The sequence below is a fragment of the Planococcus citri genome, chromosome 1 (genome assembly GCF_950023065.1).
Source record: "Planococcus citri chromosome 1, ihPlaCitr1.1, whole genome shotgun sequence".
In the NCBI taxonomy this organism is placed as follows: domain Eukaryota; kingdom Metazoa; phylum Arthropoda; class Insecta; order Hemiptera; family Pseudococcidae; genus Planococcus; species Planococcus citri.
The window spans coordinates 10,983,331-11,009,821 of record NC_088677.1 but is presented as its reverse complement, the minus strand read 5'-3'; the positions used below and the strand labels follow the sequence as shown (position 1 = coordinate 11,009,821).

The 26,491-nt window shown below is 34.7% G+C and overlaps 3 protein-coding genes and 1 long non-coding RNA gene across 4 annotated transcripts; 3 read left to right on the top strand and 1 right to left on the bottom strand.

The window, feature by feature from the left end:
- Window positions 1-288: 288 nt before the first annotated feature.
- LOC135847576 (guided entry of tail-anchored proteins factor 1-like) lies at window positions 289-2,446 on the bottom strand. Its single transcript, XM_065367159.1, has 4 exons — window positions 1,931-2,446; window positions 1,668-1,833; window positions 1,265-1,332; window positions 289-1,183 (listed from the first exon to the last, which is right to left on the bottom strand). Exons 1-4 carry the CDS (start codon window positions 2,033-2,035, stop codon window positions 956-958), a joined length of 567 nt encoding a protein of 188 aa, XP_065223231.1. The 5' UTR covers window positions 2,036-2,446; the 3' UTR covers window positions 289-955.
- Window positions 2,447-6,738: 4,292 nt separating this feature from the next.
- LOC135847572 (uncharacterized) lies at window positions 6,739-8,443 on the top strand. Its single transcript, XR_010559200.1, has 4 exons — window positions 6,739-6,931; window positions 7,175-7,336; window positions 7,476-7,608; window positions 7,866-8,443. It is a non-coding gene; the product is annotated as an uncharacterized LOC135847572 (long non-coding RNA).
- Window positions 8,444-14,540: 6,097 nt separating this feature from the next.
- Window positions 14,541-16,615, top strand: Alg10 (alpha-1,2-glucosyltransferase Alg10). Its single transcript, XM_065367137.1, has 5 exons — window positions 14,541-14,901; window positions 14,981-15,151; window positions 15,247-15,418; window positions 15,484-15,632; window positions 15,724-16,615. The coding sequence occupies exons 1-5, from the start codon at window positions 14,722-14,724 to the stop codon at window positions 16,450-16,452; spliced, it is 1,401 nt and encodes a 466-aa protein (XP_065223209.1). The 5' UTR covers window positions 14,541-14,721; the 3' UTR covers window positions 16,453-16,615.
- Window positions 16,616-20,928: 4,313 nt separating this feature from the next.
- On the top strand, window positions 20,929-24,412 carry ergic53 (protein ERGIC-53). The gene is made up of 10 exons (XM_065367123.1): window positions 20,929-21,218; window positions 21,503-21,559; window positions 21,629-21,726; window positions 21,805-21,977; window positions 22,052-22,151; window positions 22,237-22,360; window positions 22,435-22,594; window positions 22,663-23,004; window positions 23,249-23,530; window positions 23,612-24,412. Exons 1-10 carry the CDS (start codon window positions 21,056-21,058, stop codon window positions 23,646-23,648), a joined length of 1,536 nt encoding a protein of 511 aa, XP_065223195.1. The 5' UTR covers window positions 20,929-21,055; the 3' UTR covers window positions 23,649-24,412.
- The last annotated feature ends 2,079 nt before the right edge of the window (window positions 24,413-26,491 follow it).

The following is a 26,491-nucleotide window of genomic DNA, read 5'->3' as shown; positions in this document are numbered from 1 at the left end:
CATTTTTTACTCGTAAGATTGTATACATACATACGCTCTGATGTAGTTTACATCCGTTGTGTCGAACCAAAATGGCGTATGCGTATACTTCCCTAATCTAGAACTTTACTTCCCATCACCAAAGATACCTTTAGATTTGAACTTGGACTGATAGATGGCGCTCAGTGTGGAAAGGCAGTTTTACACAGGTATCAAGTAACGAGTTGCACGAGGCACCCTTCCGCACTTAGCCGACGATTTTCCCAAAAAAAAATTTAATGTGAGAAGTTGAAAATTTTTAAATAACAATTTTTTCTTTCAAAATACGTTTAATACATTCAATTTTTTATTCGTTACAATGTTCTTACGAATGAACGGAATACAAAACAAAAATAATTCACACACGCGGGTTCATTAAAGATGAAAAAATTATCAATATAAAGCGATACAATATAGGATCACAGTTCAACAATATTATGTTAATAAAACTCGGTTTTGAACCTTCAGACGAAAAAAAAAAAAGATAAAATAAACAACTTCAAAAATAAAAAAGACACAAAATGCACGTTTCACAAAAATAGGTACATCAGTAAAATAAATCGAATCAATGATGATATTTTCTTACATCATCAACAAAAAAAAAACACCGAATTAAAACATAGAGAAGAACCAAACCAATCTAATCCTTTCCCGAACTCGTATTACAGTAATTAAAAGAATCGTTCGAGACGATCACAATATACCATGGCATACCGAATGTTGACAGAAAAATCGGACACAAAAGAATGAAAAGATAACACCAAAAACCCAAAATTAGCTCACATTGTGAAAAGCGAACAAACACATCCATAAAAATTAACAATACATTTTCAAACATGGGATAAATTAATCAATTGATGGAAAAATATTGACCGATTATTAAAGTCATCCTCTCGTGACCAAATTATTATTTTCAGTTCGAAGAAAATAACTTGGTTTACAATCTCACCAATAACGAATTGGTCGAATTCTGTTCGCGTGAAACCTGAGAACGAATTTTCTTCATCACATTTTTTGCCACTATGTACCAAAATAGAATTCCCATATCGCCTGCTTTATCACTCGGCCATCCAATCACACCGTTGAAAGGTGTGAACCATTGAGGATTTACGTGCAAAAGTGGCGTATTCAGATTACTATATATGATGTAGAAACAGATACCATTCTAAACAAAAAATGAAAAAACACATCACTCGATTATAAGGTCTTCTTTGAGCAATGAAAAAATAATAACGATAATGCTTACAAAAAATAAATCCGCAGCAAATTGTGTGATATATTTCATACTGCTGAATAATTCTTTATTTTCTTTACCTAAACATAACAGGATAAATTGAGGAGCTCATTGCAAAAGTAGCCCTTGTCACATGAACCTATGCAATCTCCAAAGCTCTTCCTTGAGCGTACCCAGTATCATGAATGTAAACTCTATAAAGCAATTCCTCTCAGGGCTACTCAGGGTAGACTAACTTGACGGTCATTTCATCATTACAACATGATCTCCGCAGTTGGCAATAGGTGCAATCGAGTAAAACGTGTCTAAAAGTTCATGTGACAAGGGCTACTTTTGCAATGAGCTCCTCAATTGTATCAAGGTAATAACATGAAAAAGATAACGTAGCTCAACGATTTTGTATTTCTATACTCACTTTCAACTTTAAAATCCTGTTGCAAACGATTCAATTTCCTTTGCAGTTTAGCATACTTGGCGAATTCATCGACCATAGATATAGCATCCATTTTCACTTTAATATCGGTTATTTCTCTTTCTAAATCGTTCTGCAACTGCGATTTCTTGCAAAAGAATGCCAAAAACTGAAAACAAAACGATGATAAGTTGTTGTTGCTCAGGAAAAAGTTACTCGATTCGTAGTAGTTTTGAATCTTTGAAAGATATCTGTAATCGTAGTACCTTTACTAGTATATCTGTAGAAAATTCTCCGATGAATATTAAAGTTGAGATTATTGAAAACATATACCAATCGATCGTCATTTTCGTATCTTCTGATACCGTCATGATTATGGACGATGGATTAGCGTTGTTATGATGTGCAAAATTGTAACAAGAATAGGTAGAAATTAATGGTAATCTACTTCAACATACTACAAATTTTGAAATCACGAGTTCATAACGAATAAAAATCCATTGAGACATAGATTTATGATTTTTTATGTAAAGAGAATGGTTTACTAAATTTGATAGTAGGTAGTAGGTACTGTTGTGCAACAGAGGGGGGTATATACGTTCGTGGATCTTTTCTTCGATAGTACGATTTATAGAAACGATATTAAATACAACGCACGTTCATTTTATCGATTTATTTATATAATAAACGCCATAATATAGACGTAAAACGAACTTACAAACTAAAAGAAACGAGACGAAAACGTCTGCCATGAACGATAAAATACGAATACTCGAACATCCTACTTTTACAACATAGAGATACTCGAGTTCAACTATTTTCACAACGAACGATATATATAATGATGCTCAAAACGACTCTTATTCCAACATTCCTCCTTCGTTTTGACTCATCTTGAAAAGAGCGATTAAAAAAAATAAAAAAAATTAATATTAAGTAACAACTAAGTTACAAAAATGTCTTAAAACTAACAGAGCGAAACTTACAAAATAAAAGTTCGATTTCTAAAATACAGAGTTGGCGCGATTCCAGGAGCTTGAGAATCGGATTCCAAATGGTGTGATTCCACAAAATTTTGAGTCCCGATTCCGCTTATCAGATTCGCCAGATATAGGAATCCGAATCCGAATCGTAATTTTCGATTCCGATTCCTTTCGCGACTCCGATTCAGATTCCACTCACGACTCATCTTAGGATCCTCTCACAACTCCAACCAGATTCCTCTCACGACTCCAGCCAGATTCCCATCACAACTCCTTAAATTTCATAAAAATGAAGCATTGAAGATGAAATGAACATTCTAACAAACATTAGTAAATAAATATAAAGGCTCGCCGGTGTTATTTTTTTGTAGGAGTGGGGGGTGAGGCGTGGGGAGGGGGCAATTCTAAATTTTTCGTACATTATTGTGTAATATGTCGAATAATATGTTTTCGAAATCGTAGAATCCGAATTTGGAGTAATTTTTTTTGTAGGAGTGGAGGGTGAGGCGTGGGGAAAGGGAAAATTTCAAATTTCTCCTACATTATCCTTATCGTGTTATATGTCGAATAATATATTTTCGAGGTCGTAGAATTCGAATCCAGAGTCATTTTTTATGGTGAAGGTGGAAGGTGAGTCGTAGGTTCGCATGGGTGGGGCCCTCTCCCCAAACGGTGATACTTGAATAGCACTCGACCCTAAAAACTAGCTCAAGATTCGAATTCTGCGACCTTGAACACATATCAACCAACATGTTACACAATATTATAGGCAAAATTTGAAATTTCTCCTCTCCTCTTGCCTCGCCTCATACCCCTGCGAAAAAATAACCCCAGATTCGAATTGTACGACCTCAAAAACATATCAATCGACATATTACACATTAATATAGGCAAAATTTGTAATTTACTCTCTCTCCCCTTGACTCACCTCCCACCCCTACAAAAAAAAAATATCTCCAGATTCGAGTTCTACGACCTAGAAAATATATTATTCGACATATAACACGATAATGTAGGAGAAATTTGAAATTTTCCCTTTCCCCACGCCTCACCCCCCACTCCTACAAAAAAAATTACTCCAAATTCGGATTCTACGATTTCGAAAACATATTATTCGACATATTACACAATAATGTAGGAAAAATTCAAAATTTTCCCTCTCCCCACGCCTCACTCCCTACTCCTACAAAAAAAATAACTGCAGATTCAGATTCTACGACCTTGAAAACATATCAATCGACATATTACACAATAATGTACGAAAAATTTAGAATTGCCCCCTCCCCATGCCTCACCCCCCACTCCTACAAAAAAAATAACTCCAGATTTGGATTCTACGACCTCGAAAACATGTTATTCGACATATTGCGCATCGATCAGGGTCGAATCCTAATAATACCAATTAATTTGTAGATTTTCTGACTTACCCCAAAGTGGGGTAAGTCAGAACAAGTTACATTTTATTCGATTGTGCGAAAGCTACTGCGACAATCGCGCTGAAATTTTCACCATAGGTTAAGAACCCTTATGGGAACCTACATACCAAATTTCAGCCATATTGGTTCATTAGTACGAGAGTAACAGCTGATCAAAGTTGAAATTGTGAAAAAACGTTCTGACTTCCCCCGGTGCACCTTATGTAAAATTTTCAACTCACCATGTTATTAGTAAAACAATGATAAATTCTAAATTCATCATTCAGATTCACTTTCACAACCACTTTTCAGCGCCAACCGGCAAAAATTAGATAAAAGAATATTTATGAAAATTACACTTTTTTGTATTTGTGCTTTTCAATTGAATTTGGGTGATTTCGTTCATTGTGAGAGTCTAGAGAATCGTAATGATGAGGAGTCGTGAGAATCGTAATGACTAATGAGGAGTCGCGAGAATTGTAATATCGGAGTCGAGAGAATCGAAATATCGGAGTCGCGAGAATCAAATTACCGGAATCGCGAATCATATTACATTTGCGATTCCTGCTTGAAAAGAGTCAGATTTCACATTTTTCGATTCATCTGTCAGGTGAATCGAAAATGGAATCCGATTCCGGAATCGGATTCATGCGATTCTCACGACTCCTTAAAAAAATCGGAATCGCGCCATCTCTGCTAAAATAACAAAGAACGATGAACGATTAAATGATCGATGAGCGATTTAAAAAAAAGTGAGCAATTGAGCGAGAAACAAAAATTATAGAACGATGCACGATTTAAAATTAAAAATAGCACGACTGCTTCGAGAATAAAAAAAATAGAAAAATAAAGTATAAACTTAAAATTAAAAAAATGCGTGAGATCACGCCACAAATGAAAAACTTACATATCGGGAAGTAAGCATAACTTACGTTGTTGAGTCACTGAAAGAACACTTGATTGTGCTTGTTGATGTGCTATTTGAGCACTAGCAGAAGTCGGAATCTGCACACTCTGCGGAGCTGGGCCTGGACTTTCAGGATAAGTACGACAATTCGGACCATCGTGTCCGTACTTGTGGCATTTGTTACACTTCGGACGATTTTCGGGAAATTTCTGACAATTTCGGCCAATGTGACCTGGCGATTTGCATCGGTAGCAGAACGGCGAATTCTGATGATGAGTCACAAGAGCGGTAGGCGACGGGATCACGTTTTCTTTCGGTTTTTCTTCCTTCTCAGGAGGAACGGAAACGGTTGATTTCGGTTCGATGGCGGATAACTCTTGAATAACGACTTCACACGCTTTATTTACAGTTACTTTGGTCGCTTGAACTTCGGAGTACAAAAGAGCGTTAACAGAAGCACGAGCGGATGCGTATTTCTTCGGAATGCCATTCAATAACCAAGCGATTTGTTCTTCGGGGAGAATCGAACTGCCGGCTGGTAAACTAGCGTTGAGTTCGTTGACGGTGAACGCAATTTCTTCAACATATTTCTTCGCGTCATTATTGAATAGTTCGAGGGACATATTCATCAATTTCACACGTAGAGCGACTCGTTTAACGGACGTTGTTGCTGAATAAATCGATTGCAACTTTGTAACTACTCCATAAGGTTCGGTTTCGTCGATCACATGTCTCAATGGTTCGTCTCCGATCAAATTCACAACGATTTCCATCGCTTTTCGTTTATTGGTATCGGATGCATCGTTACCTACGATGGTATTTTCAAGCTTACAAGCTCTTAATCGATTGTAGAGAAGAAAACGCCATTCCATAAAGTTGTTTCCATGAAACACGAGGTGCGATGGTGGATTGTATTGATTCATCTTGAGATCGGATGTTCGGAACAATAAAGATGACGAATAAAACAGTACGAACTGCGATTACGAACGATTATAACGATAATGTACGATTATTAAAACGAAATATAAATTACCATGAGGAACGTTACTTTGAAAACCACGCTCTGCTACCATGTTGTGCAACAGAGGGGGGTATATACGTTCGTGGATCTTTTCTTCGATAGTACGATTTATAGAAACGATATTAAATACAACGCACGTTCATTTTATCGATTTATTTATATAATAAACGCCATAATATAGACGTAAAACGAACTTACAAACTAAAAGAAACGAGACGAAAACGTCTGCCATGAACGATAAAATACGAATACTCGAACATCCTACTTTTACAACATAGAGATACTCGAGTTCAACTATTTTCACAACGAACGATATATATAATGATGCTCAAAACGACTCTTATTCCAACAGGTACATACATGATAATTTTTTATCTGTAGCTGAAATTGCTGAAATTTCAGCGTTAGGCAACGAGGCGTTAATTTTAGAACTTTCCGGAGGATTTTATTTGAGTAAAAATAAAAAAATTTTTAAATATTATAAGATTAATTTAAATTTAGTGTTGAAAAAACCCGTTTTGTTTTTGTTTTAAACAGTTTTTGACTTTTGTTGTTTTAAACAAAATGTTAAAAACAAATTCCATCAATTCGTTGTTTAAAACACAGTTCAAAACATGTTCAAAAGTTCAAAACACGTTTTAATTATTAAACAAAAAATTTTGAATAATATTAAATAGGTACATAGGTAAGCAAAATAAATTGTCAAAAGTCAAAACTCGAAAGTCAAAAGTCTTATTTTGTTGTTTAAATGTCAAAATGTCAGCCATGACCCAGCGTTGAGCGTTCCTGCCAACAATTGAAATTTAAATTTCTATTAATGGTCATCAAAATGATTTTATGTGACTGTGTGACTTTTATTGTGAAAAACTGAGAAGTCTTCGTTGACCAAACGTTGTTCGTACCAATTTTCACATAAATCCCATCACAGAGGTACTGATTAGGTAAGTACTAAGTACTGATTTCTAGCAAATTATGATTCCTAAGTACAGCAAAAAACACATCATCAGAAGATCAGATCTACACTAACGTAATTTTATTCTCGACAAAAGTTTTCAATGGTCACCGAAACACCAGATCTTTAGTTTTCTTCGATTGATCAGTGTACTATGATTTGAATCTTCTTCCAGATTCGCAGGTACCTATTTATTGTGTGACTAATGCTTGCATTCATTTTCTGTTGACAGATATTAAAAACTGTAATGCAGCTTTGAAGTGAAACTTTTGAAGCTTGGTAGAATTCAATGATCTTACATTTTACCCGATGAGTGGAGTTTTTTCCTCCAAACGAGTGAAACTGCAATAATTTACATCTTAGCAACTGAATGGAATGTTCGAAATTAACTTTTGTGAGTTCATTTTTGTATTTGAGTATATTCTCTTACTACTCCATTCTTATTTGTTATTTTTTTCATGGTATTCGATTTGTAGTATATTATTTATTTGTATGTTATTGCTCAAAATGACGATGATTTGTGATATTTTCAGTGTAAAGCGCAAAAGTTGAAATTCTATGTGATTCCTGAATGATGATATTTTTTTCGTTGGATTCGTATGTTTTCATGAATGGCTTTGAACAGTTCGATGAAGATGCTATTTCGGATGTAAATGGCTCGTTAAAGTAAGAAATTATGTACTTATGTTTAAACTTGCGAAAATATTTTTTCGAAATTTGCGATGGATTAGTTTGATAAATGATTCCAACAAATTGTGAAATTGTTTTGATCGAGTAATAATGCTAAAAACTTGTAAATATTTCATCTCGATATTGAATCGTCATTAATTTTTCAAAATAATTCGTCAGTTTTCCTGAATTTTTATTTTTTTAAATTCAATATAGGCACGAATTACTATAAACCTTTTCTGTATCTGTTTCAGGAATAATTTTTCGCAGGGTTTCTCAAAATTCTGAAGTAATACAGTACAAAACACACCTCGTAAGACGGAAAACATCTTACGAGATCGTTCCTATCTCTCGAGGAAGAAGTTTGATTTTCAAGAAGCCAGAGGGTTCGTCGTTCTGTTGATCAAACCAGTTAATGCGATTATCGATCAATAAAATGTCGCTATCGAGGAATTTCCAATTGCTTAAACGTTCTTGTTTAAGCAATTGGAAATTCCTTGATATAGCCTACGAATTCAAAAAATCAAAATCAATATAAAGCTTTATTTAACAATAAGTTTAGTGTTACAGAATACGCAAAGATATGAAAACATAACACTCTTGGCCTTAGGATTTATCAATAGCCTCCCCCAGCCTGCACCATTCTTTCCTATATCTTGTGCGATCCTTTCCTTTGAAAGTGGTGATTGGTCAGTAGTTTCCTAAAGTCATCCCTCCATCTAGCCTTCTGTTTCCATTGCCTTCTTGCCCCTGTATTGAACCAGAAAGTGACTCTTCAGAAAGTCCATCTATTGTCCCTTACTCTAGGCAACTGACCCCCCCCCCCCCCAACCACTATTTTTTGTTTTTCGAGGATTGAATCCTTTGGCTGTAGCATTTCCTCGTTTGATCAGCTGAGTTATGAATTCTTTAGAGCCTTGTAATTGGTTGATTTTTGATACCAAAAGTTAACGAATTACAAGGCTCTAAAGAATTCATAAACCAGTTGGTTAAACGTGGAAGTGCTATGACATGGCCAAAGGATTCAATGCTCGAGAAGTTTCCAATAGTTTGAACGCCGTGTCTAAAGTTTAAAATGGAATATTGATGTAAGTAATTTATGTACAAGGAACTCGGAAATTTACCCCCCACCACTGGATTGAATCCTTTGGCTGTAGCACTTCCTCGTTTAATTAGCTGAGTTATAAATTCTTTAGAGCCTTGTAATTGGTTGATTTTTGATAGCAAAAGTTAACGAATTACAAGGCTCTAAAGAATTCATAAACCAGTTGGTTAAACGTGGAAGTTCTATGGCCAAAGGATTCAATGCTCAAGAAATTTCCAATGGTTTGAACGCCGTGTCTAAAGTCTAAAATATGGAATATTGATGTAAGTAATTTATGTATGTACAAGGAACTCGGAAATTTATCGTTGAGTTGGTAAAATGCGGAAATCTAACAGTCAATATGTTTAATTCGCAATATTGACCGTTAGATTTCCGCATTTGAATAACTCAAAATTGCTTTAAGCGTGTTTTCCAAACTGTGGAACGTCGATGACTTCGAAGGTGTTGGAAAATTATTACTTTTCAAGTGTTTGTTTCGTTCATTCGTTTTTTTTTTTTTTTTTTTTTACGAATGAATTTGTGTTTAAAAACATATTTTAATATAGTTTTAAGCAAGAAACAGAAACTGTTTTAAAACAAAATAAAAATAAATTACTTACCTACTTACATTACATGATAAATAAAATAAGATTAATTACTTAATAGTAGGTACTTGAATTAAATTAGAATGAAGCCAAAACCAAAATACATTAAGTATTTAATTGATTAATAAAAAATTAAAATTAAAAAGTCAGTAAGATAGGTATACTTAAACAAATACTATAGAAAAACATTTCAAAAATTATTTTATTTTATGTTTTTCAAATTATTCTCTATTGATTACGTAAATACCAGATATCAATTTATTTTGACATACCTATACGTTATTTTGTTTTGTATTTTTATTTTTATTGTTTGCTGATCATTTATGTATAATTATTTCATTTCAATCAATTTAAATTTAATTCAATAAATTTTACAGTACCACCTGTTTAAATTCAATTCATTTTTTGAATCAATTTCGTACCTATTTTGATTTTGATTTCAATGATCATAAAATCATCAGGTACTCTCAAGTCCTAATTAAGAACACATGATAGCAATTTTTGAAAAACATGAAAATTGGATGATTTGCATCATTGCATGAGAGAATAACTTCAATATTGGAGTGCTTGAAGTTCCCATTCGAATAGACTATTTTATTTTAAAGTCTATCTAGAGAAGTAGTTGGATTTTTTAGGTTTGAAACTTAAGAAGTTACGGGATGTTCTTGTTTGAGATAAGTAGGTACATAGCTGTGTTCTCTGTCAAGAGTGTCAAGCATGGATTTATGGGTATAATTTGAGAACACAAGTAACACAAGTATACAGTTTAACACAAAAGTAGTGCTCGGTGGCTTATATTTCATTTCCAAGCGGAAATAGCTAGCGAGATGAATGAAGAGGCGTTGAGTATGAAAAAATAAAGGCTTTCAAACGCGACCTAGAAAATTTCAGGACCATGCACAGGGTATCCACAATTTGAAAAACAGGTTTGGTCAAAAAATTGAAACTGGTTTTTATTGGCGCAATGTATTCTAGATTCTACACAGTGAGGAGACAAAAACGTGATATGAATTTTTTGAAACCGGTTCATTAATTTGCAACCAGTTGACAAAAAATACTCAAAAATTGCAGATAGAGAAAAAAACTTGAAACAGAAGTTGTAGAGCGTGTGAAAAATGACACAATTATGTTTAATTACATTTTGAAACCGGTTCATTGGTTTGCATTTAGCAACCAGTTTTTGACAATCACCTAAAACTTGAAGATAGAGAAAAAAGCTTGAAATAAAAGTTGTAGAGTGTGAAAAATTGAACCATTTTCGCTGATCGGATTTTGAAACCGGTTCATTAATTTGCAACCAGTTATCAAAAATTACCTAAAAAATGGAAATCGAGAAAAAAGCTTGAAACAAAAGTTGTAGGGGGCAAAAAATTACACAATTCTGTTCAATCGCATTTTGAAACCAGTTCACTGGTTCGCATTTATAGCTACCAGTTTTTGACAATCACCTAAAAATTGAAGATAAAGAAAAAAAGCCTGAAAAAAAGTTTTGGAAAATTAAAAATTGAACCATTTTCTCTGATAGGATTTTGAAAATGGCTTTATCAATTTGCAACCAGGTAACTTTTGATGGCTTGCTGCAAATTACAAATAATCAACTGGTTTCAAAATCTGATTCGCAAAAAAAGTTCAATTTGTCACTCTCTACAACTTATGTTTCAAACTTTTTTCTCCATCACCAATTTTCAGGTGATTGTCAAAAACTGGTTGCTGAATGCGAACCATTGAACCAGTTTCAAAATGTGATCAGACAGAATTGTGTAATTTTTCACGCTCTTCAACTGGGTATTCCATGTCAACTCAACAAACGTTTTTGAGTCATGTCTTTCGATTTCGCTCAAATTTTTTTCACAATATATACCCACCCACTCACCCAGTAAGTAATAACCCCGCAATCAGTGTGGTCCCAGGCCCCCTCAGGGGGCGGGTGAAGGGGATTTCCATTATTTTCACATTGTCTCGAGGTACTCAACTTCAGCAGCCCATTCCTCCAAAACTATGATACTTTGATCAAAACTGATTTCACAGTTTGAAAGGGCATCGCATTTAGAACTTTTTAAGCATTTTGAAATTTTCAAAAGTTGAAAGTTGAACTTTCAAATTGAAAGTTCAAATTTCAAAATGGCGCTGTAAGTGGGAGCTACTATTTAAAATTTTGAAAAAATTTCCATGGATGAACCTTTTGATGCTTTTTAGAAATATTCAAGTTTCGAGATGGGATATCTTATTGGAAGGGGAGCACCTCCACCCACAATTTTGGGCGAAACTTTCGAAAGAGAATCTGGGACATGTGACATATCGAATTGTATGTTTTTGGTGACGCTGAACACGAATATGACGTCAGATTTTTGATTCGACTCCCATCCACGGCCCCCAACGATTTTTTTGGACTTTTACCAATTGGGGGAGGTTCTGGGGGCCATGGGTGAGGTCGATTTAAAAAACTATGGCTGTATTCGTGTTCAGCGATATCGAAAACATACTATTTCATGTGTCACACGAATCTAATCATTTTATTTGGGGGGTAACCCCCTTTGGGGAGGTGCTGGGGCCGTGGGTGGGGTTCAATCAAAAATCTGACGTCATATTCGTGTTCAGCGTCACCAAAAACATACAATTCGATATGTCACATGCCCCAGATTTTCTTTCGAAAGTTTCGTCCAAAATTGGGGGTGGGGGTGCTCCCCCTCCATTAAGAGATCCCACCTCAAAACTTGAATATTTCGAAAAAGCATCAAAAGGTTCATCGTTCATCTATGGACATTTTTTCAAAATTTTAAATGGTAACCCCCACTTACAGCGACATTTTGAAATTTGAACTTTCAATTTGAAAGTTCAATTTTCAACTTTTGAAAATTTCAAAATGCTTAAAAAGTTTTAAATGCAATGCTTTTTCGAACTGTGAAATCAGTTTTGATCAAAGTATCATAGTTTTGGAGGAATATGCTGCTGAAGTTGAGTACCTCGAGACAATGTGAAAATAATGGAAGCCCTCCCACCCGTCCCCTGAGGAGGCTGGAACCAAACTGATTGCGGGGTTATTACTTCCTGGGTGGGTATATATTGTAAAAAAAATTTGAGCGAAATGGAAAGACATGACTTTCAAAATCGCCTTTTTTTGGTTGAGTTGACATGGAATGACCCAACTTTTGTTTCAGCTTTTTTCTCTATCTACAATTTTTGGGTATTTTTTGTCAACTGTTTGCAAATTAATGGGCCGGTTTCAAAAAATTCATATCACGCTTTTTTCGCCTTAGTGTGTAGAATACACTGCGCCAATAAAAACCAGTTTCAATTTTTTGACCAAACCGGGTTTTTAATTTGTGGACACCCTGTGTATAGGTCTGAAATTTTCAAGGTCGCTTTTGAGGGCCCTTTTTTTCGATACTCAATGCCGCTTCATTCATCTCGCTAGCTCTTTCCACTTGGAAATGAAAGCCACCGAGCACTACTTTTGTGTCATACTGTAGTACATATTAATCAGAAATTTCTATTAAAATCAATTTGTTTCAAAATGTACCCAACCTAAACTACTAGAAGAAGAGGTTCAATTCAAAAAAAATCCTTTAGATGCTTATTGAATCCTAAAATTATAGATTAAAAATATTAATTTCTTGTGACTGACTTTTTGTTTCAATTGTTTTTGCTCTACAACTTTGGTTGTACGTTTCACATTTCAAAGGTAATTTTCTATCCATTAAGTAATACTGCAAAATAATGCCAAATTTGTACCTAATTTAAAGATTTCAATACTATTTCGTATGCACAGATACCTACAGAGCTGTTTACTGCTTAATTTAAAAACATTTCAGTTCCGGATAAGTATTTTTGAAAAAATTTACTTAAATGCTTTTATATACCTAGGTACTTCATTCATGTTTCCAATTTTAATGAGAATAAAATTTACTACTGTTCAAAATAAAAATTATTCCTCGAATAATTTCACTTGTGCTAGTTGTGCTTCAAGAGAAGAATAATTGACAGTTTGATTAGGTACTTTGAACGTTTATACAGTCACTAAAACTTCAATTTTGAATTATTTTTTGGATGAATCGATTTTTGACTTGAATAATAGGTACCTAGCTTACATATATTCAATTATTCGTACTGACCACTGACCAGTGAGCTTAGGTAAGTAGAAGTACTATTCAATTTTTTGATATTTCTATTTCTACTTTAGACTCACTTAATTTACTTTCTTTTCTTTAATTAATTTACTTACATTCATTAATTAATTTCATTTAGTTATCATCTCCTGATTCAGTGATTCTACACAGTTTTGATTTTGATTCGTTTCATCGTTTACCTCTACCCAGGGCTGTATACCGATATTCAAATACCAATACCAATACCGGCAATACCGGCAAATTTTGAAAAAATTTACGAATACCGTTTTACCAATACCAATTAGCAGACAGATGAAGTACCAATTTATAAAATACCAATAAAGTTTTTGAAACGGTATCAATACCAAAATACCAATACCGAAATAATTTTCAATGGTATATTTTGGTATTGGTATTTTGTGGTATTTTGAATTTTTTGATTGATTACAAAATTATAAATAAAATAACTAATAAATTACTCATATTGAAAAGCTCGTAAGTGATAATGATGAACCTTGAACTCGCAAATTGAGGTGTTTAAATAGACAAAAAGTGTAATTTCTAAAAAAAATTTGAAAAACTTTGTTAATTCTGGCCTAAAAACACACTTTTTATTCGGTATTATATTGGTACAATACCAATACCAATACCAGATACCAAAAAAAAATCCACAACATAATAAAATACCAATACCAAAATACCAAAATTCGATATCTGTATTGGAGAATACCGAAATACCAATACCATTTTGGGAACTGTATGCTAAATACCAATACCTGGTACCAATACCGTTTATGTTTATCGGTATACAGCCCTGCAAACTGCAAATTTCCAAATTCAATATTTCACGGAGAAATGAAGAAATGAGTGACGATCTTTATTTTTTATCTGCCGGGCTCTACCTACAGATAAAAAATAAAGATCGTCACTCATTTCTTCATTTCTCCGTGAAATATTGAATTTGGAAATTTGCAGTTTGCACTTTGAAGATTTTTAATTTTTTACAAAATATGTACCTATTTTGTTTACTCAAAATTCCTCAGGATAGTGCTAAAACTAACGTCTCGTGTAAGACGACGCAGTGCGCAGACGCAGTCGAACTCCCCACCCTTCGACTCTTCTTCTTGTTGATGTTGATTTTGTTGATATGCTGTTATCATTTTCGAATTTGAAATGGAAAACGAAAAAGAAAATCAGGAAATTCAGTTTTTCTTCTCTATGTGCTGTTCGTAATCCTCTCTCTCAGTTTTACTTTCGTTTCCAAGTTGATATGATGTAATTGAACTAAAGAAAATGTAGCTGGAAGCAATTAATCATGAATCTTTTCAACACAAAATTCGATACTTTGCTGATATTCTACTCGATTCCAGCCATCTACTGTGCTATAGGATGTTTGATTTTCTACATTATATCCATCACCGAACCATCTCCCTACATCGATGAGATCTTTCACGTTGGACAATGCCAGCAATACTGTCGTGGAAATTTCTTCGTAGTGAGTAACGATCATGATAAATTTCAACTTGATTTCATCATCATTCTTTATCATAATTGAATAATGTGTTTCTGTATAGTACGATCCAAAACTCACAACCCCTCCTGGATTATATGTGCTGACTCTACTGGCATTGGCTCCTATTTTGAAGATTTTTGATCTGGAATGCTCTGTTAATACGTTGAGATCTGTTAATGTAGCTGCTTCGTTATTACTATTCGTGTTGATTTATCGTATATTGAAAGTTCAGGTACCTAAAAAGTGTTTCATCCTTATTAGGAATACCGAATACGTCTGTCAATTGAAACCTCAATTATTCTAATTTCGTTGTATTCTCTTCACCAGATATATCACTACTCGAATTTCAAGAAGTTATGGGTTGCTTTGAACTTATGCACGCTTCCAGTGCTGTATTTTTATTCGTTTTTCTATTACACCGATGTGGTGTCTGCGGTTCTGGTTTTGTTGACGTTTCACTTGTATAATATCGACTACAGTCATTCTGCTGGATTTGTTGGTATGTGTAATAAATTCACAACGTTTCAATGGTGAACAATAATTACAAGACGATTTTTTCCTTAGGTCTTTTGTCAGTCACCATTCGTCAGACGAATCTGGTTTGGTTCTTTTGCTTCGCATCGATCAAATGTTGTAAAAATATTGAAAATGAAATGTACAAAGCTGATAAATCGATCACTGAAGCTAGTCGAAGAAAATTATCATACGTTTGGGTATATTTTACGAATTTTCATTCTATGGAATAAATACTTCCAAGACTATGAACTGTAAAAATGCTAATATGGAGTAATTTTTTTCTCTTAGGTAATTGTTAAAGAATGCTGGAATCTAATTCAGAGACGTTCAGTATACTATTTCATTCAACTAGTACTAAAAGAGACGTACTTCTTCATCATAGCAGTGTTAAGTTTCACGTTACTAATCCTTCGAAATGGCAGTTTAGTCCTCGGTGATAAATCTAATCATACTACAGTCATCCATATCCTTCAATTATTGTATTTCGCCCTATTCACAGCAGCTTTCTCCTTCCCCTTATGTATATCTCCCGCATTCAAGTTATTGAAAAGTTATCGCAGATACTACAAGTTGATCATTTTAGCCTCTATATTCCTAGGCGTTATTGTAGCTGTCAATACAATGGCTCATATATTCCTATTATCGGACAATCGTCACTATACTTTTTACATCTGGAAACGAGTATTCGAAAAGCCTCTGGGAAGATATCTCGTTATACCTTTGTATATCGTATCACTTTACTGTATCGCTGATAATACTAGTCATATGGACGCGTACACCAAATTAGGCTACATTATTGCCACCGTTATAGTATTAGTTCCTCAGAAACTGCTAGAATTTAGGTATTTTATTGTTCCTTATTTGTTGTACAGGATTGAAACCTATCATCGTGCTAAATGGTGGCATTTATTGTTGGAAATTGTCTTTAACTCTATAATTAATATTTTAACGTTCGCGTTTTTCGTACAATTACCATTCCAGTGGCCTGACGGTACTTTGCAGCGGTTTTCATGGTGAATTCAGCAAATTGAAGATGGCAAAGTATCTTAATTTTTGTATATTTTGGTGTTGATTTTTTTTAAACGTTTAAGTAATTATTATTAAATAAGAATCATCGTTGATTAATTCGCTTAGAAGTATGTCAATTTTTTGTAATATGAAAATAAAATGTTGTTGTGTATTCGTAATCTTTTTATAGATCGATAGGATGCGTTCGAGTACTTTGTACGAGTATGTAGGAAAAAAATAATGATAAACAGGTGCTCGGATTAATACCACGTTTAGTTTTTTTATTCGGATCGAAATGTTGACCCATCAGTGTTCGCCACGTGTAATTAAATATAAAAATACACGCCAGCAATCTCCTATGCACGATACGAGCGCTCGAGTAGAAGATGGGACTGTTTTAAACACAGTTCGGATATTTTTATTTCACACTATGCGATGATTAAAACTGCAAAATTGAGTTTTAAAAAATAAAACACGTTTTTTTATACGGACTTGTTCTTTTTGTACGGATAAAACTCAGTTTTTTTCAAATTTTTTGGTCACTTTTTGTTTTTGTATTTTAATAATTTTATTTCATGAAAAAAATATTATGAAAATAGCAAATTTTCAGTTCTTTTAGCCAAATTTTTGTAAAAAATGATGGCTATGGTAGGCCCAACTTTGGATAAAAAGGTCGAGGGTCAAAAATTTTGATAGTTCTTGACGTTTTGAGCTCAAACTAGACGATTCCCAGTGTGTCAGATTTTATATACTTATTCATAAGTTTCAGCACGACGGTCATTTTTACATTTTATGACCTGTAATCTGCTCTAATTGATCAAATCAACTCAAACTCAGGAAATGGGGTTCTCTTAGAACCTAAAATTGACCCCCGCAGTTTGAAGGGTCAAAGTTGAAAAAACAGAAAGGTCATTTTTTTGGAGGGGCATAATATGACTCCAAATTGATGAAAAGGGTCCAAAATCATACCATTGGTCAGTACCCCAATTGTGACCAACATATCCAAATTTCAGCTTCCTAGGTCATCTCCACCCCATTTAAGATAAGAAATACCACATTTGACCCCAATTTTTGACCTCCTCATCTCTAAAATTGTTCTAGAAGGTCCAAATTTTCAGAATACACTGGGAAGGTGCCCCATGAGTGATTATTGCAGGTTTCAACCTTTCAACCCTAAATTTGACCTCTCTCCAGGGTCAAAAAGTGGGTTTTTGGTCTATTTTATATGTTTTTCAATTTTTCAGACAGCCTACTGCCTCCCAAATTGACCTAGAGAGTCTAAATTCTCACAGTACAATGGGAGGATGTACCCGAAGTGTCTTTTGCATCTTTCAACCTTCCAACCCCATTTTTACAGAAAGGTCGTTTTTTTGGAGGGGCATAATATGACCCCAAGTAGATGAAAAGGGTTCACAATCATACCATTGGTTAGTACCCCCATTGTGATCAACATATCCAAATTTCAGCCTCCTAGATCATCCCCACCCCAATTAAGGTGGGAAAAACCACATTTGACCCCATTGTTTGACCCCCCTCATCCCTAAAATTGATCTAGAAGGTCCAAATTTTCATAATACAATGGGAGGGTGCCCCATGAGTGATTATTGCGGGTTTCAACCTTCCAACCCTATTTGACCTCTCTCCAGGATCAAAAAGTGGATTTTTGGTCTATTTTACATGTTGATGTTTTTCAATTTTTCAGACGGCCTACAGCCCCTCCAAATTGACCTAGAGGGTCCAAATTCTCACAGTACATTGGGAGGATGTACCCGAAGTGCCTTTTGCATGTTTCAACCTTCCAACCCCCTTTTTACAGAAAGGTCATTTTTTGGAGGGGCATAATATGACCCCAAATGGATGAAAAGGGTCCAAAATCATACCATTGGCCAGTACCCCAATTGTGATCAACATATCCAAATTTCAGCTTCCTAGGTTATTCCCACCCCGATTAAGGTGAGAAAAACCACATTTGACCCCAGTTTTTGACCCCCCTCACCCCTAAAATTGATCTAGACGGTCCAAATTTTCAGAATACAATGAGAGGGTGCCCCATGAGTGATTATTGCGGGTTTCAACCTTCCAACCTTATTTGACCTATCTCCAGGGTCATAAACGTGGATTTTTTTTGCTATTTTACTTTTAGTTTTACGTGTTTTTCAATTTTTCAGACAGCCTACAGCCCCTTCAAATTGACCTAGAGAGTCCAAATTCTCACAGTACAATGGGAGGACGTACCCAAAGTGCCTTTTGCATGTTTCAACCTTCCAACCCCATTTTTACAGAAAGGTCATTTTTTTGGAGGAGCATAATATGACCCTAAATTGATGAAAAGGGTCCAAAATCATACCATTGGTCAGTACTCCAATTGTGACCAACATATCCAAATTTCAGCTTCCTAGGTCATCTCCACCCCATTTAAGATAAGAAATACCACATTTGACCCCAATTTTTGACCTCCTCATCTCTAAAATTGTTCTAGAAGGTCCAAATTTTCAGCATACAATGGGAGGGTGCCCCATGAGTTATTATTGCAGGTTTCAACCTTCCATCCCTATTTGACCTATCTCCAGGGTCAAAAACGTGATTTTTTTGCTATTTTACGTGTTTTTCAATTTTTTAGACAGGTCCTTTCAAAATGACCTAGAGGGTCCAAATTTTCACAGTAAAATCGGAGGGTGTACTCGAAGTGCCTTTTGCATGTTTCAATCTTCCAACCCCATTTTTACAGAAAGGTCATTTTTTTGGAGGGGCATAATATGACCCCAAATAGATGAAAAGGGTTCAAAATCATACCATTGGTTAGCACCTTCATTGTGATCAACATATCCAAATTTCAGCTTCCTAGATCATCCCCACCCTGATTAAGGTGGGAAAAACCACATTTGACCCCAGTCTTTGACCCCCTCACCGCTAAAATTGATCTAGAAGGTCCAAATTTTCAGCATACAATGGGAGGGTGCCCCATGAGTGATTATTGCAGGTTTTAACCTTCTAACAGTTCTAACCCTATTTGACCTCTCTCCAGGGTCAAAAAAGTGGATATTTTTTTGCTATTTTATGCGTTTTACAATTTTTCAGACAGCATGTAGCCCTTCCAAAATTGCCTAGAGGGTTCAAATTTTCACAGTACAATGGGAGAGTGTACTCGAAGTGCCTTTTGCATGTTTCAATATACCAACCCTACTTGACCTGTTTCAGGGTCAAGACAGGTTTGTTACCATAGTCTTTTTGCAGGAGGAAGAAGAGAGTTGGGCGAAGCCTAAGGGGGGTGCAGGGGGGACGAAGTCTCCCCCCCCCCCCAAATGCAGGCAATGCACAGGAGCGAAGCGAGGGTGCGAGTAGTTCAAGAGCCCTCTCAATGTTTCTGGCACAAAAATTTGGCTCTTACGTAGCGGCAGACTGCTACGACTTTTTTTTTGTTTTAAAATTTAAACCTGTTCTTTCTTGCTTTAAACATACTTATTTTAAATAGCTTAAAGCAGGTTTTAAAAATGAACGCTTTTCCCAGTGATGGCAAAACTTTTGCATTTCAGTTTCAGTTTTGGTTCCATTTTTCTCGCTCATTATTTTGGAAATTTTCAATTTATTAGAAAAAAAATGAACTACCATTTATACTACCTACCAAAAAATAAAAATCAATTCTGCTTTTTCAGTTTTCACATCTTTTCAGTTCCAGTTTCTCTCATTTCAGTAATTTCAGTTTCAACTTTCAGTTTTAGTAGTGTTTAAGTTTTATCATTCAGCTTCGGTTTTCCATCATTTCAATTTTCATTAGGTACCTACATGTTTTAATCATCCAAAAGAAAAGAACACTGTTAGTCTTATTTCTTATTTTATTTCAAAATCAAATCAAAGTATATATAAGTTACATATTTTCTTAAGATAACTGGTCATTTTTTTGTACGTTGGAAACTTGAGTCTAGTTTTTTTTTTAAAGCCATAAATCAGTTTTATCTTCAGTTTTCAATGTTTTCATTTCCAGTTTTTCTCATTTCAGTAAATAAATTTCAGTTTCAACTTTCAGTTTCAGATTCATCCTTTCATCATCAAGCTTCGGTTTTCCATCATTTTCATTTCGTTTACTGTCTTTAATTTCATTACTTGTTTTAATAATCCAAAAGAACTATTTTTGTTATTTTATTTCAAAATCAAAGTATAAAAGTTCCATATTTCCTTATGATAGGTAACTCGTTAGTGGTTATTTTTTTGTACGATTGAGTCTAGTTTAGTCTCTCTGTCTCTAGTCTCATTTTTAAAACCACAATCAGTTTCTACTTTCTGATTTTACATTACGATGATTGCTGTTTTCTTTCAAGTACTTCGAGTAATTTTTTAAATGGCCCAAATTCCTATTCAATTTTACAACCCTTTTTACCTGTAATTAACGTCAGGAATTACTCAGCAGTGATAACAGGCACAGGTATCAAATGCGTGCGCATGCGCACAAGCTCAACTTTCTAGTGACACGACACCAACAACCACAAATCCATTGAACGATCGTACTCGTAGAAGATCGTGCTATCAGCGGTTGCATTTCACAACCTAGACATGATGTGGCGTCGATGAATGGCATTTATTTATGTATTAATTATTAATAAAAAATCGTCGAATTATGTATTCGCTAACGAAATCCGTACGCTTAATACTGTTACTCTTCTTGATCGATAAATGTTTCGGTGAAATACCCCATCGGCGTTTCGAGTACAAGTTCAGTTTCAAGCCACCGTATTTGGCTCAAAGAGATGGATCAGTTCCGTTCTGGAAATACGGCGGCAGTAAGTAATAAAATTTCAGTATTCAAGGCAATTAGAGCCTCATTTTATCGATAAATAAAGCTGTAAAAAAATCTGGCTGTTCGAAAGCAATCGATCCGGTCACCGACTCGATCCAATTGGATCAGTCGTCAGCAAATTCGAATAACGGTCTGGTATTAGCTACGTATTGTAAAATTAATTACGTAAACGGAATTCTTTCGGCCAGAATTGACCGGTGTCGTGTTTCGTTGAATATTTAGCTTCGAGTGAATTGGTTTACTAATTTGAATGGTTTTGTTTTGCAGATGCCATCGCTAGTGCCGATAATATTAGATTGGCGCCTTCGTTGAAGAGTCAAAAAGGTAACTTATTCGATTGATCGTTGATCGAGTGTCGTTGACGAAGATAGTAATATGAGTGTGGTGTTTTAGGTGCCATATGGACGAAAGCACCGATCAATTTCGAATGGTGGGAAGCTGATATTACGTTTAGGATAACCGGTCGAGGTAGAATAGGAGCTGATGGAATGGTAACATTTGAAAAAATACGATGAGAAAAAACTGTCAATTTTTACGTTATGTTGTAAACGAATGAATTGTCTCGACAGGCTTTCTGGTATGTGGCCCAACCTGGCGATTACGAAGGAACAGTATTTGGTAGCTCGGACCAGTGGAACGGTTTAGGAATATTTTTCGATTCGTTCGATAACGATAACAAACATAATAATCCTTATATCATGGCTGTGCTCAACGATGGCAGTAAGGTTTTCGATCACTCGAAGTAGGTTCTCGAATAATGCAGCCAAAGTGTTTTTATATGGATCTGTAATTAGTAATCGATTATTGTTCGTTTAGTGACGGAGCCAATCAGATGATCGCCGGTTGTTTACGAGATTTCAGGAATAAGCCTTTCTCGACCAGAGCTAGAATCGAATATTATAGAAATACATTAACGGTAACTGGATCCTTTGTTCCTTTCGTTCGTTGATTGGAATTGAACGTTGATTAAAATGATTACGATTTACTGTTCGTTTATTTAGGTATTGTTCCATAACGGTAATACTCAAAATGAGAACGATTTCGAAGTCTGCCTACGAGTAGAGAACGTATTCTTGCCGAAGAACGGATATTTCGGTGTTTCAGCAGCTACAGGAGGACTCGCCGGTAAATCTCGAGTCTCTTCTTACGTTCTACGTAAAGAATTCATCGTACGATTACTAAATTTACATGTTTTTCAGACGATCACGACGTCAAACAATTCCTTACTCATAGTTTATACCCGCCTGGCTCCGTAGCTCCTCAAGTACCAGGTATGGAACCACCTAAACCCGAAGATCAACAAAAGCTTACCGCCGAATACGCCGAATACCAACGTAAATTGGAAATACAAAAAGAACAGTACGTGGTTCGATGAATTTCACTTCGATTTGTTCTGTTTCGTTAATTTAATCGAGTATTTTGTCCAGGTATAAGAAGGATCATCCCGAAGTTCAACAGAAAGAAGCCGATAGCGATTTCGACGAATGGTTTGAAACCGATAGCCAACGAGAGCTACGTCAAGTGTTCTCTGTTCAGTCGCAGATGTACGAAGCGATCCGAGTTCTGAGTAATAAACTCGACGAAGTGATCGGAAGGCAAGAGAGAACGCTCAGTATGCTGTCGAGTGTTCATTCCGGCGTTGGGGGCGCTATTCCTCCTGGTCAAGTTCCTCCAGTTCAGCCAGTCGCCGGTGGCGGTGTTCAACGTCATGAAATTGATAGCATTTTGTCTTCTCAGAAAGAATTATATAATTCAGTCATAGAAATAAGGTATTCTTAACACATTTTATCGTATTAGAAATATTTTCAGTACTCTAAGTCACCAGAGTGTAGAATTGTCTCGCTGAAACCCTTCGAAATAGAATTGTTTCTGCGAAAGATTCTACTCAAGGTTACAAACCAGATGTCAGTGTTGTTATTTCGTCACGTCTTGTCATCGTAGTACATATTTGAAAACCCAATAACGCTAATAAAGTAAACACGAGTCACTATAACGATGTGTGTTGAATTACAGAAACTTTGTCGTCGAAGTGCACCGTAAAACTGAATCCGTTCTAAATAATCAAATCAAACAACCGACTGCTCAAGTGCAATCCATCGGATACGATAGTAGCGCTCATATTCGCGAATTGCTTGACGGTTTTAGCGCCGTTCGCAGAGATATCTCGTTCGCCACCCAAAAAGTAAACAATATGCAAGCTGCGAGTTGCCCGAATATTCCATGCCTAACGACGACGACTTTCATCATATTTGCTATCGTTCAAGTTTTAATACTAGTCGGATATTTCTTCTACAGGTACGATATATTTTGAATTGTAATTATCCTGTTTGTGTATCGAATACGTCAACTAATTCTGCGTTTTCTCATTCTTTACAGGTATAATAAAGAAAACCAAGCTAAGAAATTTTACTAGGAAATTACGCCCGCGAGATGTTTTGTAAATGTGTATATATATTCATTTGCAATATTAATGATTACCATATCTCAGTTACAACAAACTGAACTGTAACATAAACAACTTCTTTTCTTTGTTTTTGGGAAGCTATGAGTAACATCGTACATCGTATTGTGTGTGTACTTCTCCAAGTTATAAAATAATTGTGACGATTTGAAACATACTCTTCTTCATCATCTAGCATAATTCATCATCGTTTTTTTTTTCAATTGTTTTTGTTGTGATGATCTCTGTCTAGGTATTTATTTTAATTGTTTAAGAGAGATCTGCGATACCGATACGTAAGAAATCGAATTTTACCATGAGAAATATTTTAGAGTTTTTTTTTTTTTTCATACGCCTTTCTTTATAAATATTTTATTTGTTTTTTAATTCCCCTTCTCCTTCTCCGCGGTCCACTGCAGGAATATTTGGCTTTATTCTCATAGTTTCCCGATTTATACGTCTTCTTGTAATAATATTGTGTGTGTTTTATTATTTTTTTTTCTTTCTTTAATATTTCTGTTATTTTGTTTCTTTTTTTTTCTCTCTTTTTGTTTTATATTTTTTTGTATACCGATTTTTTTTTCTTTTTTAAATTGTACAATATACATTCCTTCCAAACGCGAAGGGGATTGAATTTCGAAAGTTGATATTTTGAAAAGGTCGTATGAGTAATGTACTTACGAATTTTGTTATCTACTTGTATAAAGAAATTTAATAAACATTGTTCTTTCGTATCATTCGTTGACATCGTTGGTGTTTTTAAAAACTTGCAGTATTCGTGATATCGCATTCGTTATTTATCGGTTTGGATTTTTTGGTGTGAAACTTGGTTAAATTAGCAGGTAGTTATTCTGAAAATACGAACGTTTATTATACATAGTTGAAATGTTTGAATTTACGAGATGGAAAAGTGAAGAGAGTCGACGTGACGCATGCGTGTAATTAAAACAGTTCATGTTCGGACTTGTTGCTCATGCATGTGTGTATTTTGTATTGTATGAATGGTAGTGTTTTATTTTTTGTATTTATTTCTGATTCCAGTTTCGAGTATGGTGTTTCAATATTACGCTAACTCTCCGGCAAGAAAATCTCCCACGAACTCGATTGAAACGAAGTTTGAATCAAGATTAATATGAAAATGATGTGTTCAACAGATTTCAGCCTCTTTCTGCGATGAAAACATGGTAATAAATTGAAATGTATGTCAATCACATGTCTATCTAAGTATCTAGGTGAAAGTAACGATAGCTCATTACAGTGATGGTAGATCGACTCTCTAAATTTGAAACAGTCAATTTCATTTCAGTTTTATTCCGTAAATTTAAAATTTAGTCAAACTACTGTGGAACAGCAACCCTGATCAATTTACTGTTTAAAGCAATTGAAATTCACTCGTTTTAAGCAGTAATACCTACTGATTTATTTACTGTTGAAAGAAGTAGATTGTCTTTCTTATCATTGTTTAAGAGATGATTTGCAATCAATTTGAATTGATATGGAAATGATTTAAAAATTTAAAACATAAAATTAGAAGGAAAATGAGTGTGAAATAAGTAAATAAATTATTTGCCCACATGATGAAATAAAATGAATTAAATTAAATCGAAATAAGTACATTTTATTTTATAAAAATTTAAAAATCAGTATTACGTCTGAAATAGAAAATCATGATGAAAATTATTTTATTTTATTCTATTGATTTAATTATTTTGATGTATGAATTATGAATATTGTTTTGTTTTGTATTTAAATTTCGTTTTTTGATTTCGATTTATTTTCTGTGAGTTCCTTGTTAAATTTTTGAATTTTGATATTTTTCTATTTGAACTATAATTTAATTTTCTTTATTCTCAATAATTAATGCATTTTGTACTTAACAAGGGAATCTCTTGACCTGGAGGTGTCACACTCCGATTTGAACGTGACCGCGATTTTTGGAAACAGCATAGTCTAAACCCCCCAAACCCAAATTTTCAGCAGCCCAAATTCATTTTTCGATTTTTGACAAATTTTTGAAAATTCAAAATTGACTGTTTTTGGCGATTTATGCTTTTTTTAAAAAAAGTACGTACTTGATCAGTAAAAATGTTCAAAATAAGTCCCAAAACTAATATTAATTACCCAAATTCAAATTTCACCATTTCCAGCCATTCTGGAGCCTCCAGCGCGATTTTTCAATTTCTCCAGAATTTTGAATTTGCTCCAGAAGGCGTGAATATGAAGTTGGGCAGCTAAAAATCGAGTTGTATTACACTCGACCTGTTTAACGAGTTTATCCACATTTGAGCTGATTTTGAGAGTGACACCTCAAAATGGCTTTTTGACCTGCAGCTTTTTTCAAAATTAAAAAATCCAAAAAATCAAAAGTTTCCCATTTGTATGGAAATTTTTGAAATTTACGCTAATCGCTGTATTTTGTCCAGAACTAACTCCCCAAATCCAAATTTTACAATTTCCAGCCATTCTGGAGCCTCCAGCGCGATTTTTCAATTTCTCCAGAATTTTGAATTTGCTCCAGAAGGCGTGAATATGAAGTTGGGCAGCTAAAAATCGAGTTGTATATTACACTCGACCTGCTTAACGAGTTTATCCACATTTGAGCCGATTTTGAGAGTGACACCTCAAAAGTGGCTTTTTGACCAGCTTTTTTCAAAATTAAAAAATCCAAAAAATCAAAAGATAACCGTTTGTGAGGAAATTTTTGAAATTTGCGCGAATCGCTGTATTTTGTCCAAAACTAACCCCCCAAATCCAAATTTTACAATTTCCAGCCATTCTGGAGCCTCCAGCGCGATTTTTCAATTTCTCCAGAATTT

What these genes read in the sequence shown, in the direction of transcription:
- LOC135847576 (XM_065367159.1), bottom strand. Translation starts at nt 2,035, where the DNA reads ATGACGGTATCAGAAGATACGAAAATGACGATCGATTGGTATATGTTT. An exon ending in CTACAGATATACTAGTAAAG is followed by an intron (nt 1,834 to 1,930) that starts GTACTACGATTA and finishes TTTTGTTTTCAG; the next exon opens with TTTTTGGCATTCTTTTGCAA. An exon ending in ACAGGATTTTAAAGTTGAAA is followed by an intron (nt 1,333 to 1,667) that starts GTGAGTATAGAA and finishes TGTTATGTTTAG; the next exon opens with GTAAAGAAAATAAAGAATTA.
- Alg10 (XM_065367137.1), top strand. Translation starts at nt 14,722, where the DNA reads ATGAATCTTTTCAACACAAAATTCGATACTTTGCTGATATTCTACTCG. An exon ending in GTCGTGGAAATTTCTTCGTA is followed by an intron (nt 14,902 to 14,980) that starts GTGAGTAACGAT and finishes GTTTCTGTATAG; the next exon opens with TACGATCCAAAACTCACAAC. An exon ending in ATCGTATATTGAAAGTTCAG is followed by an intron (nt 15,152 to 15,246) that starts GTACCTAAAAAG and finishes TCTCTTCACCAG; the next exon opens with ATATATCACTACTCGAATTT.
- ergic53 (XM_065367123.1), top strand. Translation starts at nt 21,056, where the DNA reads ATGTATTCGCTAACGAAATCCGTACGCTTAATACTGTTACTCTTCTTG. An exon ending in AAGGTTTTCGATCACTCGAA is followed by an intron (nt 21,978 to 22,051) that starts GTAGGTTCTCGA and finishes TTGTTCGTTTAG; the next exon opens with TGACGGAGCCAATCAGATGA. An exon ending in GTCGGATATTTCTTCTACAG is followed by an intron (nt 23,531 to 23,611) that starts GTACGATATATT and finishes CATTCTTTACAG; the next exon opens with GTATAATAAAGAAAACCAAG.